The following is a 15,623-nucleotide window of genomic DNA, read 5'->3' on the forward strand; positions in this document are numbered from 1 at the left end:
TGCAATCGCAAAATACTTAGCTTCTTGTATTTCTTGAATGATACTCCTCTGGACGAATGAGCCACAAATTTCAATAAACTCATTTTGAATTCTACTTGATAGGTAGTGTACTTGGAGTCTTACACCATTCTCTTGTGCATTTCATACTTCTGCAACATGTTCCGCTAATAATGAATCGTATTTACTATTAATCGTATTTACTATTACTATTAACTAAACCCAAAAAGTTACCATTATGACTATCACCAAGTCGTTCAGAAGAACCAAGGAAAGGGAGACCTTTCTCTGATAAAATGTTGAGGGTGCGTTGAAGTATTTTCTTCCAGCCTTGAGCTGGTCAAAAACATAATTGTCAACTGCAGAACCACACAGAGCAGCTCTACTTGACATTTCCCACACAATATAGTTTTCTTTATGTAAGTTAGAATTTTCATGGCTAGGAATGTGATCCTTTAATTTTCTCCATCCTTTCTCTGTACTCCATCCTGGATGATATGTTAATGCACTCACATTAGTCGTAACTCCCCCCTTAGAGAACAAAAAACAAGGTACACAGTAGAGTGATTGCTTAACTTGGCTCCAACACAGCCAGTCTCGTATATGTTTTTCGCCATTTTTCATTATTACAGTAAAAAGACAACTTGGAAATGAATTACTGTCCTTATCACTCGGAACATTCATTGGTACCTCAAAGTCCTGAACTTTTAAAAGTCTCTCAGTATCATTTCTATCCCTCTTATTAATTAATCCAATATCGATTTGTGGCTGTGAGGCAGGGATTATTTCAACTGAAGATTCTGTATTATTATCTTCAGATTGTTGAGGAGGTGCTTGTAGTTCCACAGCTCGCTCTGTTGATTGATCGCCAGTTTCTTCGACAGCATTAATCTCTATAACAGAAGGTCCTGATTCAGCAAGATGATTAACTTGTTGATGACTTCTGACTATGAATGCAGTAATAGATTTTGATTGTTTTACAGCTTCATCATGTTGTTTAGCGCGTTTTCTCTTTGATGCACCACTTTCAAACTTCCTCCCTGTGGTACTCATGTCTACGCTGTATGGAACTGATCTGTAAAAATATATATACAACGTAATTATAGTGTCTTATAATTTTAAATACATTTTACAATAAATGCATTATTCACTTTAAAATGTATTATACAATTTTTAATAGTTCAATAATGTATTTAAAAATCTATTTTTAAGTAGACAAATTTGACTATTAATTATAATTAAATTATAATTAAAACTTCTCCGTCTTCTTATTCTACTCTTAAAAAAGATGTACGCTTGTGAGAAAGCCACTATTGCTCATAAGCCACTATTTCTTTAAAAAACATGGTTTCCACCAAATTTTATCCCCATTGAGCTATATGTACTCCTTGGTTGTAAGTAATATTCCTGGCCTAGTCAACAAACTTTTAAACAAATGGCCACATCTTCATCAATTTTTCATCATTTTCAAAATAAATTTAGCGATAAGAAAGCCAAAACACTTATCTTTAAGGTACGTGTGGTTTTAATTTTGGCAAAAAAGATTTCAAACAAAAACTCACCAACTTTAACAGCATGAAAAACATGGTCCCCCATCACATTTGCGGCACGCTGGCTGCTGGAGCCTTGGTCGCCTCCACCCACCTGGCGCCCATTCCGCGCTCCTCTGCTGAGCCAATCGCAGGCCCCGCCCCGGTCGCCAGGGAAGCTTTTCTCTCTCACTGCCAGCAATGGCCCCAGGGAATCCACTCACCGCCGCCACTGCCTTAGCACCTCTGCGTTCACCCCAGTGCATCCCCTGCGATTGTGAATATGCTGACCGAGGCCCCCTTTGGAATCGGAGGCCCGGGCCAAGTGGCCCATATGCCCCCCTCCATTCTGGCCTGCCTAACCTACCTCACAAGGTAATTGTCAGGATAAAATGGAAAGGTGGAGACCTGTATATATGCCACCCTGAACTCATTGAAGGAAAGCTGGTATATAAATGTAGTACAGTGGTACCTCGGGTTAAGTACTTAATTTGTTCCAGGTGTCTGTTCTTAACCTGAAACTGTTCTTAACCTGAAGCACCACTTTAGCTAATGGGGCCTCCTGCTGCCACCACACCACCAGAGCACGATTTCTGTTCTCATCCTGAAGCAAAGTTCTTAACCTGAGGTAATATTTCTGGGTTCGCGGAGTCTGTAACCTATGTATCCTGAAGCGTATGTAACCCAAGGTACCACTGTAACTAAAGAAGTAGTTGTGAAAGCCAACAGGTCCATACCACCAATGCATTTAAGGCTTACACAATAGAGGGTGGGAGAGACAGTGTGAGCTGGCCACATGCTGCACACTGCTTTAGCATTGCTTGCAACAAAAACTCTGAAGAACAGCTGCTAGTTGTTGCTAGGAATGGAGGAGAAATTTGTTGGGATTTTTCTTCTACATGCAGCTTCAGACGAAGTCAATTAAGAGTTGGGCGAAAGCCAAGGATGACTGAGCAGAAAGGAGTAATTCTGCCTAGAGATATGAGGCCTTAGATACAGCTCTACCATTGGTTGAGGTCTCACACAGGCATGATGACTTATGACCTAACTGACTGGAAAAGGTTGTTGGTCAGTGTGGAGTCTGAGAGTCGTTTGGATCTGTTTTCTGTTTTTGTATATAGTAACTTGTAGAGTCTGCTGTAAATAATAAACACCTCTAAGTAAACACCTCTAAGTAAACAAGTTACTGGTAGCAGCGTCTGGTTCCTGCTTCGTCCATCCTGCCTGCAGCTGATTGCTTTCTAGAACTCTGCATATGCTCTGCTAAGGTCTGGCTAAGGTCCTGCAACAGGTCAAAGTTGCAAAACTCCAATAAAATTAGATTCTGGGCACATTTAAGGATGAATCTATCATATTCTCATTTTCCAAAACAACATGAAAACTAAAATACAGTCTTTCTTGAAAATTCTCACTTCTTTGAATTCTATGTTGCTCAGCCAAACGTCTGCAAAAATGCACGGATTGGGGAAAATTTTGTACAAAAATAAACTCGGTGAAAGTAACATACAAAACTGCATTAAATTAGGACAAATTGCTTGCAAAAATATGTACAATAGTCATAACTGCATACAAAAATGTGTTTAATAGAAAAAAATTGCACTAAAATGTTGAAGAACGTTTTGGTGTGGAGGGCACAAACCAACCACATCAGCTTACAACCAAGCCTGGCCTGTACCCAATGCATGGTATCATCCTCCAAGCCAGCATTAACATTTGGAGAATCACTTCCAGTGGCCTGCAGGCTTTTATCAATGCCCTTCTTTAGGAAATCTGCAAGTTGAATAGCAATAACTTTGGCTGGTTTGTCTTTCTTTGAGCCTTTTTCTGAGTAAAATGGTAAAGATACCTTCCACCCGGCACACTGCACACAGAATAATGCTTCCCTGTGATGGTCATGCGGAGCTGCTTATCTGAATTGTCTGCTTTCAGCATAAATTTAATTGTATCTTCACAGAAGATGCAGTCAATATCAGATGCAGTCAATATCAGCCTTCTGAAAAAGACCATCAAATTCCCAATCCAGAGATTTCATAACTTTTTATTGGGCCCTCTTGACTTTATTGTGATCAACGACAAGTCTCTGGTCTTCTTCAGTGATCAACCCAGCATCCATAAAGGCAGCAGTGGTGATGGCAGCTGTAGCACGCAGGCCAACTCCATATCCGATGCTCTGCACAGCAACATTGTGTATTTCTGATGTTTTGTACTCTTTTTATTAGAAGTGGAAGGCTTTCTTAATGTCAGTGCATAACTTCCATAATTTCCATCTTGGGCATTAGCTATTTGTTCTGCACATTCAACAGCAGATAAAATTATTTGATTTGATTGTACTGAAACATGCTTAACTAGATATTCTTTGGTAGATTTGTACGCTTCATCAACAAAAGTGTTCAAGGACACTTCGAGATAACCTGGTATGTTTGCAGCAGTCTAGACAACATTAGCCATTTAATTTATTCTGATTTATTTGTGTGGAGATTAGTGTTCCATCAATGTACACCTTTCAGTGTGTTTTCCTACCACTTTCCTTATTGTAAAGCTTCTGAGCTTTCAGGGAAGAGGACTTATTTTGCACAAGATTTTCTAATCAACTGTAATTGTACAACCTGAATTTGCCAGCATAAAAGTTAATTCCACTAAAAAATGGCAACTATCTGGCAGCACCCCTCAATCCTCCCTAAGAATTTCTCTCTAGATAAGGCATCTGCTTTCCGCTTAGAAGCCATTTCAGTCTTTGCTATAATCAACACATTTATTACTGGTTTCCATCTTTTTTAAATCCAATGAGTAACTTTACTTTCCATTCAAGAATATTTTATATATAATTAATATGTCACAAAAAGCACCCAAATGCTAATAATAAAAAAATGCACAGCATTGCCATAATTATTAGCAATAGGTCATCCCATGAGAAAGATGAATTGCATGTGAGGGGTAATTAGGGAAGGGATTAAGCTGCCAATATCATAGCACTTTTATGCAAACATACCATACAACTACACTTGAAATACTGTGTACATTTCTTGGGCACAACATCTCAATATTGTAGAGATATTGTAGAGCTGAGAAAGGTGGAAAAGGGGGCACAGCCAAAATGATCAAGGACCGGCGTAACTGCTATGAAAGGGGCTATTTGGGGCTAGTTTGCAGGGGGGGGGTGTGATAAACAGGGAGGCATGACAGAGGTGATACAATGACGCACGGTGCAGAGAAAGTGGGCAGGGGAGAAATTTTCCTCCCTCATAATATTAGAACCCTGCGCCAATGAAGTTGAATTGTGGGAGATCCAGGTCAGGCAAAAGGAAATACTTCATACAGCACATAGTTAAACTCTGACATTTGTTACTGCAAGCTGTGTGATGGTCACTGACCTAAAGTGAATTGAAAGGGACAGATTCACGGCCTAGGACCCTCGTACCTATGGGACCGCCTCTCCCGGTATGCCCCACGGAGAGCCTCAAGGTCCATAAATAGCAACACCCTAGTGGTCCCAGGCCCTAAGGAAGTTAGATTAGCCTCAGCCAGGGCCTTTTCAACTCTGGCTCCGGTCTGGTGGAACGCTCTGCCTCATGAGACCAGGGCCCTGCAGGATCTGATTTCTTTCCGCAGGGCCTGTAAGACAGAGTTGTTACGCCTGGCATTTGGCTTGGAGCCAATTTGATTCCCTCCCCCTCTTTCTTTTTTCTTTTATCTTTCTTCTCCTGTGATGAGGCTGCATTTTAATATTTTAATGTTTCAGTATTTTAATTGTTGTATTTTAATCTTGTTTTTAAGTTGTATTCATTCATCTTGTTTTTATTATTGCTTGTAAGCTGCCCTGAGCCCGGCCTTGGCTGGGAAGGGTGGGGTATAAATAAAAATTATTATTATTATTATTATTATTATTATTATTATTATTATGCTGTCAAAAATCTGCTAGTCATGGTGGCTATTTATTTGCTGCATCAAGGATTAGAAGCACCATCAAGGATCAGCGGCAGGATGAGGGCAGCTGACTTCACATCATGTTTGTGCACTTCCAATCTTCTTCTGGTTGGTCCATTGTGGGAAGCAGGATGCTGAACTAGACAAGCCAGGGCTATCCTAAATATCACAGGTCTAATAATACCCTGAAAGTTTATGATATTTAGGTTAACAACAGCAATGCTTGCCACTGGGCAATGAATGCATTGTGCTAAACAAGGCTGGGCTTAGTTTTTAAAAATTGAATTATCTAAAAAATAGTAGCAACATAAATTGGAGGTTTTAAATTTAAACTGGGTTTTAGAATTTCAGTTGTATTAAGTGCCCCCATTAAACCTGATTTATATTCACATAAAGATGCAATACAAGCGTAAAGTCTGCAACTGAATCTATGGCCCTCTGCCAGCTACATCATTCGTGTGCTTTTCCATGGGGGGGAAAAATGAACCAAGGCAAAAAAATGTGACGTTTGAGGTCAAGCATTATAAACATAACACGTGGTGATTTATTGTGTAAACTCTGAGTAAGACTTTGTCAGCTAAACAGCATGGAAACTTCCTTTCCTCCTCATGAAGAAACGATGTTCCACCCACTAACAACTAATCCTTGCTTCAGGAAAGTTTTGGGAATTTGAGTCTTTTTGGTGTCGTGTTTGGAGACTGAAATCCTTAATTACACAATTGTTCCCCTAAACTGATATACGTTAAGTTCAACAGCACATAATGTAGGTGTTGGCCAGAGGTTTTGGATTTCTTCCTTTTCCCTTTTGTTTCTGTTCTGCTCCTTTCCTTTTCTCCTTCACTCATATTATTCAACACAAACTTTATCCCAGAGTCAAAGGTACCAAGTGTTTAACTTCAGGGATTGCCAGTTCTTTAATCTCTTTGCAAGTTATTCCGATTAGGGAGGTGATAAGACTTCTATGGAGGAGGTTTGGGTGGTTGTACAAATAGAAATTTTAACTACGCTAGGCCAAAAGAGCAGCTGCACTGCAAGGTTCTGATTACTAGCTTTGCAAATCTGGAGCACAGTGACCTTAAGGCAGAACTCACCTGTTCCAAAATGTGCATGACCAGCCCTGTGTCAACATGTGGCATCTTTGGGCAGCTGATCTAGCCCCAGTATCTGGGGAGGACCCGCTGCTGATGCATCCAGATCCCAGGTTCAAAGTTCAGCATCTCCAGGTTGGGCTGGGAGAAAACCCTGCCTCAAATCCTGGAAAGTTTCTGTCTGTCAGTGTAAGCAAGACTGGACTAAGGTAAAAAGGGACGTGGGTGGCGCTATGGTCTAAACCACTGAGCCTCTTGGGCTTGCTGACAGGGGTTGGCAAGGCTTATCTTGCCAGGGCTTGTTCACTGTCTTGGAGCTCCCTCTGTTGGCTGGATTGCAGGTGCGTGACCATGATTTCCGGCGTCTGCATCGACGTAGTTTCCGGTGCTGCAGAAGTGAATCCCCGCACTGCGCCGTTTAGCCCAGAGCACGGGGACTCACCGAGCGGGTGGCTCGGATCAGGGGCGCGTGGGCCAGTAAAGCAACCCCTTAGGTTGCTGACCCCTAGATTGGAAGGTCAGTGGTTTGAATCCCTGTGACAGGGTGAGCTCCCGTTGCTCTGTCCCAGCTTCTGCCAACCTAGCAGTTTGAAAGCATACCAATGTGAGTAGATAAATAGGTACCGCTGCAGCGGGAAGCTAAATGGCATTTCCGTGTGCTCCGGTTTCCATCACAGTCCTCCATGTGCCAGAAACGGTTTAGTCATGCTGGCCACAACCCAGAAAACTGTCTGTGGACAAACACCAACTCCCTTGGCTTGAAAGTAGAGATGAGCGCCGCACCCCATAGTTGCCTTTGACTATACTTAACTGTCCAGGGGTCCTTTACCTTTTACCTTACATGGACTAATGACCTATCTCAAGCCTACTTGGATATCTAAAATGTTGCTGTGTGTGTGTTTTAACTTGTTTTAAGTTTTTTCGTAACTTTTTGGACGATTTCAATTGTTGTTTTTAACAGCTTTTTACCAATAATTTTACTGCTCTATTATTTTTGTAAACTGATTTGAAGGTTAAAAACAAACCAACCAACCATAAAGCAGTATATGCATTTTATGAAATTAAATTAAATTAAATTATGTTATTGAATGAGGCATTTTTAGATATTTTGTATTTTATATTGTTTTACAGTTTCTGATTGTGATTGTTTTCATCTGTTTTATCTTAAGCCATTCTGAGAACATTAGGAGAGCCTACTGGAAATGGAATACTAATAAATAATATTAAGAAGAGGAAGAGGAAGAAAAAGAAGGAACCTTTTACCATATGTGGTGGACGTGTCCAAAGGTGAAAGACTTCTGGGAAAAGGTATATAATTAATTGAAAAAAATGTTGAAATATACATTTATTAAGAAACCAGAAGCTTTTCTACTTGGAATAATAGGAATGGAATTGCCTAAAAAAGATGCTAGATTGTTTTTGTATGCCACAATTACAGCGAGAATTTTACTTGCCAAAAACTGGAAATCACAGGAAATACCAACAATGGAAGATTGGCAGGTGAAGATGTTGGACTTTTTGGAGCTCGCCGACCTTACTGGAAGAATCCGCGATCAGAAAGAGGAGGAACATCAAGAAGAATGGAAGAAATTTAAGGAATATTTAGCGAAATACTATAATATAATGTAAGTGGAAATACTTGCAAGTATTAAATTTGGTTTAGGATTAAATTATGTGGAATTGTTTAAGATTATGGATTAAGAATATTATGGAAAGAAAGGAAGTTAGTAATTTGAATAGGTTAATTTTATTAGAAAGTGGATACTGTATTGGAAAATTGCTAAAATGAGATTTAATGAAAATCAGTTAGGAAAGATTTGAGGAAGTCACTCAATAATGGACTGAAATTTGGATCTTTAACTGTAATAAGTTTTGAATGTATGTTTGTTTTTGTTTTTTGTATGTTTTGTTATTTGTTATTTTGTGTTGTGTAAAATTTGGAAAATTAATTTAAAAATTTGGGGGGAAAAGAAGAGGAAGAAGAGGAAGCAGAGGAGGAGGAGGAAGGAGGAGAAAGAGAAGGAGGAGGAGGAGAAGAAGAAGAAGAAGAAGAAGAAGAAGAGGCCGATAGTAGAAAGTGAGATGCACGATGTCACATCATTGCAGCACCTTTTATGAACAAAATGGGGCCAAAAAGGCAATGATCTGTTACAGCCTTATCACAGCTCATTGTGCTCTTGGCCAACCATATCTCTTAGCTCAGATACATCCAATAGGGACAATGGAGGTGAAGAATCTGTGCTATAAAACACCAAGACCCTGGTTTAAATCTGCCATGAGACACTTTCTCTCTGCTTCAGCTCCTCTTTTGCATCAGGGCAGTAATAATACTCACCCAGCTTTCTGGGCCATTGTAAGGGCTTTTTTGATCAGTTTCTTGAGTGCTGCTTTCTGGCCCATCAGGAGTAGACTTGAGTTGCAATGGCCTCTACAGTCACTTATGGACTCACTGTTAAAACAGTGTTCATGGAAGACAATCTTACTTGGCTACGGGTGATCGCCAAAGAAGAAGAAAGAAGGTACTAGGAACAGGGCCTTCTTGGTGATGGCTCAACATTTGTTTAATTCCCTCCCACAGGAAATGCACATGACCATTGTAGTTAAGCCATGCTCTTAAGCCTTTTAAATTTTTTGATACAAACTAGAAAACACTTTTTGACTGTCCAGTTTTTTTTGCGTTCTCATTTTGTATTGTTATGTAGAGCACTGCCCTGTGTTCTTTGGATGAAAAGTCTGTACAAATTTAATAATAATAATACAGCTCTTTTAAAATAAGATTTAATACTGTTATTTTATAAATCGGAATGTTTTGTTATACAGTACATTTGTTGCACACTGTCTTGCAGGTGTGCCCTTTACTCAGGCATTTTAAAACTATATTTAAACAAAGCATTTGAAACCAAGAGCCAAGCACTATTACCTTAGACCAGCCTTTCTCAACCTTGGTTCCCCAGATGTTGTTGAACTACAACTCCCATCGTCACTGACTGCTGGTCCTGCTAGCTAGGGATGATGGGAGTTGTAGTCTAACGACCTATGGGAACCCAAGATTGAAAAAGGCTGCCTTAGACCTAATAATGCGAACTTTCCCGATTGTAAGCGCCCCGAAGCAGGGGCATCTCTTGCGTTAAGTCGGTTTCACGTTGATCGGTGCGATTTTTGAACGCAAGCCATTTCATTTTAACAAATGCCTCGGAGGTTCTGGTGCTTGAGGATTGTGGCTGAAAGTGAACAAAGTAGTTTCCCTGTTCCGGAAAAAAGATCTTTACCCCTAAATCAACAGCAACGCGTTCCCCGCCCCCCATGAATGACCCAGGCCCAGCAGATCCGGCGCGGGAAATAAGCGAGCCTTCGCAGTTCTGCTTCGGATTGTATCAACCCTGCAATTTCCCCCACTTCCTTTCGATTCTGCGATACAAACATGCTCTCCCTCTCAGCTTCTTCCGGGGTTTGGATGATCAGCGAGCGGGTCCCATGCGTAGCAATAGCAGCAGCTGCCGCTCGTAGCAGGAGGCGGGGCATCCCGTGTTTCCACACTGCACGGCGCTGCGCCTCTTCGCCTGCGCGCTTTCTCTCTCTCCCCATCCTCCTGCGCTCGCTTTCGGCTGAGACACTGTTCCTGGCCTCCTGCGCTCGTTCTGCCATCGCAAAGAAGCGCCTGCGCCCTTCTTCAGGATGGTGATCGTAGTCTTCATCGCTTCTTCATCAGGTTCCACAGCGGTAAGGAGAAGCCAGCGGCTCCTGCTCCCCTCCCTCGCCCAGAAGCTGTTCTCCTTCCTAACTCCCCCCCCCCCCCGCTTTGTACTGAAGGAAAGTTGCAGCAGCAGGCTCCTTGCCTCCCCTCTCTCCCGTTTCCCCCTACAGTACTGCGATCTCTTACATTCAGGGCATTTCCTCATTTTCCTTCCTTATTTCTTTTATTTCCTCTGCTCGGTTACAAAAAAATACGGGCTGGGTGGCTTTTGCAAATTGTAGCAAGCAATTTGGGACAATCTTTAGCAGGGTTTATTATATCTGCCATTTTATGATGGGGTGGGGGGTGGGGCAACCCTAGGTATTATCGGCATCTTCAAGGCTGACATGAGTATGATCCTAAGCAATCTTACTCGGAGGCAAGCTCCGTTGTGCTCAGTGCAACTTCCTGCCTTGCAAGTGTGCGTGCCAAGAGCTTGCAGTCTCAGCTTCTCATACTATGAAAGCTGATGCCACAGTAAGGCAACTATCTCTGTGTTTGATTACCTGGTGGGTAATTTCCCAGTGAAAACAACTGGATTGATTCATGAGAAAACATGCAGTAGGATTGTTTTTCTGTTCAGTTGCCACAAAACTCAGTGCAGTCGTTATGTACATGTTTATAGACAGCTCAGAAGTAAGTTCCATTAATTTCATTTTGTCTTGCTCCCAGGTAAATGGGTATGCAGCTGCTGTCTACAGCTGCCAAAGCAACACATGGATACTCTTCTGGAATTTAATTCCCATTGACTTTAATAGGATTTGCTTCCAGTGAAGCATACTTGGACAGTGCTCTTTAGTCTTCAAAGTTATTTGCAAATACCTTTGAGGAAGGAGTACTCTAACCTGTACTGATTACTTTGCATGCTCCAGTACTGAATCCTAGTATTCAAGGCTGCTTCTGCTTGCTTAGGGTGGTCCTTCCAGTCCCCAACTTTTAATTTTTTTTTATTGTATTGTATTTGTCACAGATATATGTACAAACACGTAACCATGTAAGTACTGTACTTGTCTGAGATAACTTGTTTGCAACCTAGCAAGGTTTTCACTAATAACTTTAGGAAAAACTTAAAAGTGGAGTAAACAGGGTAGACTTCTGCTGCATTTGGTGATTCATGGGTAGCAGCAGCAAGTCATCTTTTGCTTACCTAGAAAGGGCTTAAACTGCACCTTCAGACCTTCTGCCTGCAAAACTGTTTAGCTGGAATGCATGAAGGCATAATGTGAGTGCATCTTAGCATGTACAGAGTGCCTTTCCCTTACATTCGAGTAGCAACCACCAACTTCCATGTTCCTGGGGTTAGGTGAAACTGTATCTAGGGGAGGAATGGGTTTCAGTTCTCATTCTTTTCCCTTTTTGGCAAAAGCACTTTTATTTCATGGAGATTATCCAGGAGGTAAGCATCCGTTTAATCCACTTAACGCCACTCTTCAGGCTTGTCCTGCTGTTCAGAATACAAAGGCTCAGATTTCCCCCTCTGGTATAGAAATTAAGCATTAACCTCCCCCATGTTCCTTTCCTGTTTCATTTCTTCCCTTTTCAGTATCCAGTGCCACAATCTTAGATGCTCTTGTTTTTATTACATTTCTATATGACCTCCCTTCAAAGGGTGTGTGTGCATGTGTGTGTGTGCATGTATAAATCTTGTTACTCTCCAGACATGGCTTGTGTAACTTCAGAAATAAAGCTAAATCAGGTGCCTGATTGTCAGGTGTGTAAATCAGGTGTAGCCCCTGTGGCTTCGTTTGGACAAGGAATTGGAGGGTCCTTTAAGAAGTAAATTTGTTACCAATATAATTTAGAACACAATATACCGTATATACTCGAGTATAAGCCGACTTTTTCAGAAGAATTTTTTTTGCTGAAAAAGCTTATCTTCTTTCGCTGCCGCCACCACCAGGTTTGTGGTGTGGTGAACCGGCTTATACCTGAGTCAGTAAGTTTTCCCAGTTTTTTGTGCTAAAATTAGGTGCCTCGGCTTATATTCAGGTCGGCTTATACTCGAGTATATACAGTACCTTGGTTCTAAGCTCTGCTTGGCCACTAAGTTCAATGGGTAGCTTTGTACAGTACAAGTCTCTGCCTACCTCACAGGGTTGTTAGGAGGATAAAGTGGGGAAATCCCATATATGTCCCCACTCTTTGAAAGAAGGATGGAATGCAAATAATATGACAAAGAACCTGAATATAACTATGATAAAATATATCCTGCAACAAAATGTTGCAGTGTGGAATGATTCTGCTTAGGATGTTCCATTTCATCCTTACTCTGTTTACTGAAGATGTTTGTACTAGCTCAAACCTTGGGGTTCCTTGAACCTGCTTATAATCTCCCACTAATGCATGGATTCTGCTATTTCGGGTGCATAAGGACCCAGCGCTTGGAAAATTTAGAACATTGTTAGTGTATGATTATAACTCTCGGGCTCCAGGACAAGCTGGCTTTTAAAAAGAAAGAAATTCCCAACTTGAAATGTACTTGTGGCAGATCTGCCATGTGAGTGGCCCATTCTAACCACAAAGCACAATTTTGTATGCCAGTGAAGGCTTTCTTAAAGTGCATCCTAGGAGCTGCTTTGTAAAAAAAAGTCAGACTGTTGGTTCATCTTGCCCAGTAGCGTCAACTTCTGTGATAGACAGCAATTAAGGTGCTTCCCATATTATTTTCCACTGACCTTTTAAACAATAGAAGCTGTGGACTGAATTTTGTGCTGTCACTGGGCAATGGCCTAATCAATGCAGATCCACAGAGATTTGAACTCAAGAGTGCTGGTTTTGGAATCCAGAGTTTACTAGCCTTTGCATCATGGAACCAACAACATTTGAGAGTACTGTGATTGTCATTGCACCTGAAACCTGGCTGATGGGTTCTTTCCAACAAACAAGCCATGATCCGTAAGCCCAGAGCAAACCTTGGTTACAGCTCATCGTCCTCTTGGAGAAAAATAATAAAAGAGCCTGGGTTTGGACTTAATGCTAAGCCAAACAGTGGCTTAACTCTCACCAGGGGTGCTGGGGAAGCTCACTTTTGAACCACAGTAGTTAAGTTTAATGTGATGTGTGAGCCAGACCTTGCAAAAATTAAGGTGCAGCCTTTATGTAGCAAGACAGAATCCAGTACACACTGGAACTTCCGGCAGTTCATTTTCTTGTGGATAATATTGCAGAATAACTGACGAAATGACTGTACAGTTATATGGGGGGGGGGGAGCCTGTGCATGTGGCAAACACTCATAAGGAAGTGGTGAAATAGTTGCGCCAGTTTTTACAGCACTTCCGAGGTGGATTTGGATTGTTTCTTTATTCTTGCATTGTGACTTCAGATGTTTACCAAGCAGCAGGATCCACCTTCTTCTAAATCTAAAGAAACCCATCAGCAGAGTGACTTGGAGACCACCCACCCAGCTGTGTTGGAACAGCTGAATCTCTGATCAACTCCTGCCTAAATGGTTAGAACATTTAAACGCTGGTAATGCAGTTCTTCTTACTGCCTGCTCCCACCCCGCTGAGTTTTGATGTGAAAGACCACTCAGTCAGCTCCTTCCTACATGTTGTGACCACACTTGCCATACTATGCACAATTCTGATTGCCCCACTTAAAAAATAATATTGTAGACTGGAAACAGTGTTAGAAAATAGCGAGACGCCAGGCGTATTTTGTACTTGGCTATTGACCATTTGCAACCAAGTGAAGATGTCTGGGTGCCACCGTTTGCATCATCTGGAGGTCATTGGATCTGGAATGTTTTCACACATTAGCAACACGTCCTGTAGAATTCTGTCAGTTATATTTTATCTGCACAATCAGAATGAATTTCTGGAACCGAACTGCTTTTTCTGTGCAGTTAGAGCAGGAGCAGTCCAGAATAGGCCAATATGTGTGTGGACTGTCCTTGGATCAAGGGACTTTTTAAGTTCTCAAAGTTTTTAACCTAGCTCACAGTTGTCATCTGAACTAGCCAGATGTTTAACTGATAATCAATAACAGTTAGTTCATTATTTGAAAAATAAGACTTCAGAGCTGTCTTACTCCAAAATGTCAACTAGACATTCTGTTTTGGCAACTGTAACCTTTGTTTAAGGAACCATTTGGTGCCTATATTGTGACTGGAAAAGGTGCAGAAAGGGAAATGTAGGGACGTTACAAGATTTGGTGCTTTTTAGTTAACGGGGAAAAACGAGCACATTGGTACCTTGGTTTTGGAACAACTTAGTTTATAAACAACTTGGAAATGAAACGCTGCAAACCCAGAAGTCGGTGTTCCAGTTTGTGAACTTTGCTCCTGTCTAATAAAAATGGAGACATAAAGTGAAGCTGGATGTTGGAAAATTCAGGACAAGCAAAAGAAACTACTTCTCACAGCACCCAGTTTAACTATGGGATTTGCTCCCACATGATGTAGGGATGGCCACCAAGATGGATGGATTTGAAAGAGGATTAGACAAATTCGTAAGAAGATAAGGTTGTCAGTGGCTACTAGCTATGATGACTCTGAATACCAGCTGCTGTGAAATGCCAGTAGGGAGAATGATTTTGCACTCAGATCCTGTTTGTGGTCTTCCTGTTGACATCTGGTTAACACAGGACCGGCCTAAGACATTTTGGCACCTGAGGTGAACCACAAAATGGCACCTCTCTCCTCGCCATGGAAAAAGAAGTGAGGGAAGATCTACATCAGGATATGCTGCCTGGTGAATCCTGCCGCCTGAGTCAATTGCCTCACCTTGTCTCATGGGCCTGAATATAGATCTATATCAGGATCTGCTGCACTTGTGCCCCTTGAGTCACTCGCCTCACTTTGTCTCACGGGTTTGCTGGCCCTGTGCATGGCTGTAAGTGTCATTGCTAAAATACTGCAAGAAGGAGCTTACAGTGTAGGTATTTTTCTTATGGTGACAATTGTTGCTAACACTTGATCTCAAAAATCATAGCAGAGATTAGTTTTGTTAGGGAAAATTCACACAAAAATGTATGGTGTGGATGTGATCAAAGCAATCTTTGAAACTTTGCAAAACTTTTTGAGTTTTGCAATGCACTTCTCCAGGCACCTAATGCATTAAAAAGTGCATAAGCATATTGGTGAATTGGTGAAAATTGTGTTGTATTAGGGAAATGGTATTGCAAAAATGTGTATATTGGGAGAAATTTATACTAAAATGAGAACTTTACATGAGAACCTTTTTTTTAAATTAACAGTTGATGTAGAAATGCAGAGAACTGAACTTAAGAATGGGAAAACAAGAAACGGAAGAGAAACAGACGTGTCAGATTCTTACATCCCTAGATGAGTGTTGTAATCCAGAAATATCTTCAGGGCCACAGGTTCCTCATTCCTGGTCTACAACACCAAC

General features: G+C 41.3%; 1 protein-coding gene across 2 annotated transcripts in view; it reads left to right on the plus strand.

The window, feature by feature from the left end:
* Positions 1-9,988: 9,988 nt before the first annotated feature.
* Positions 9,989-15,623, plus strand: part of SH3BGRL (SH3 domain binding glutamate rich protein like) — a 39,687-nt gene continuing 34,052 nt past the window's right edge. The window contains exon 1 of one of the 2 annotated variants that reach the window (XM_083424158.1): positions 9,989-10,258. In XM_083424158.1, coding sequence (XP_083280284.1) covers positions 10,214-10,258 — 45 coding nt within the window. In that variant the 5' untranslated portion in view covers positions 9,989-10,213. The remainder of the gene's footprint in view (positions 10,259-15,623) is intronic. The other variant, XR_014507271.1, reaches the window with a different exon arrangement.

This window comes from Podarcis tiliguerta (assembly GCF_965153285.1).
Source record: "Podarcis tiliguerta genome assembly, chromosome: Z".
NCBI lineage: Eukaryota > Metazoa > Chordata > Lepidosauria > Squamata > Lacertidae > Podarcis > Podarcis tiliguerta.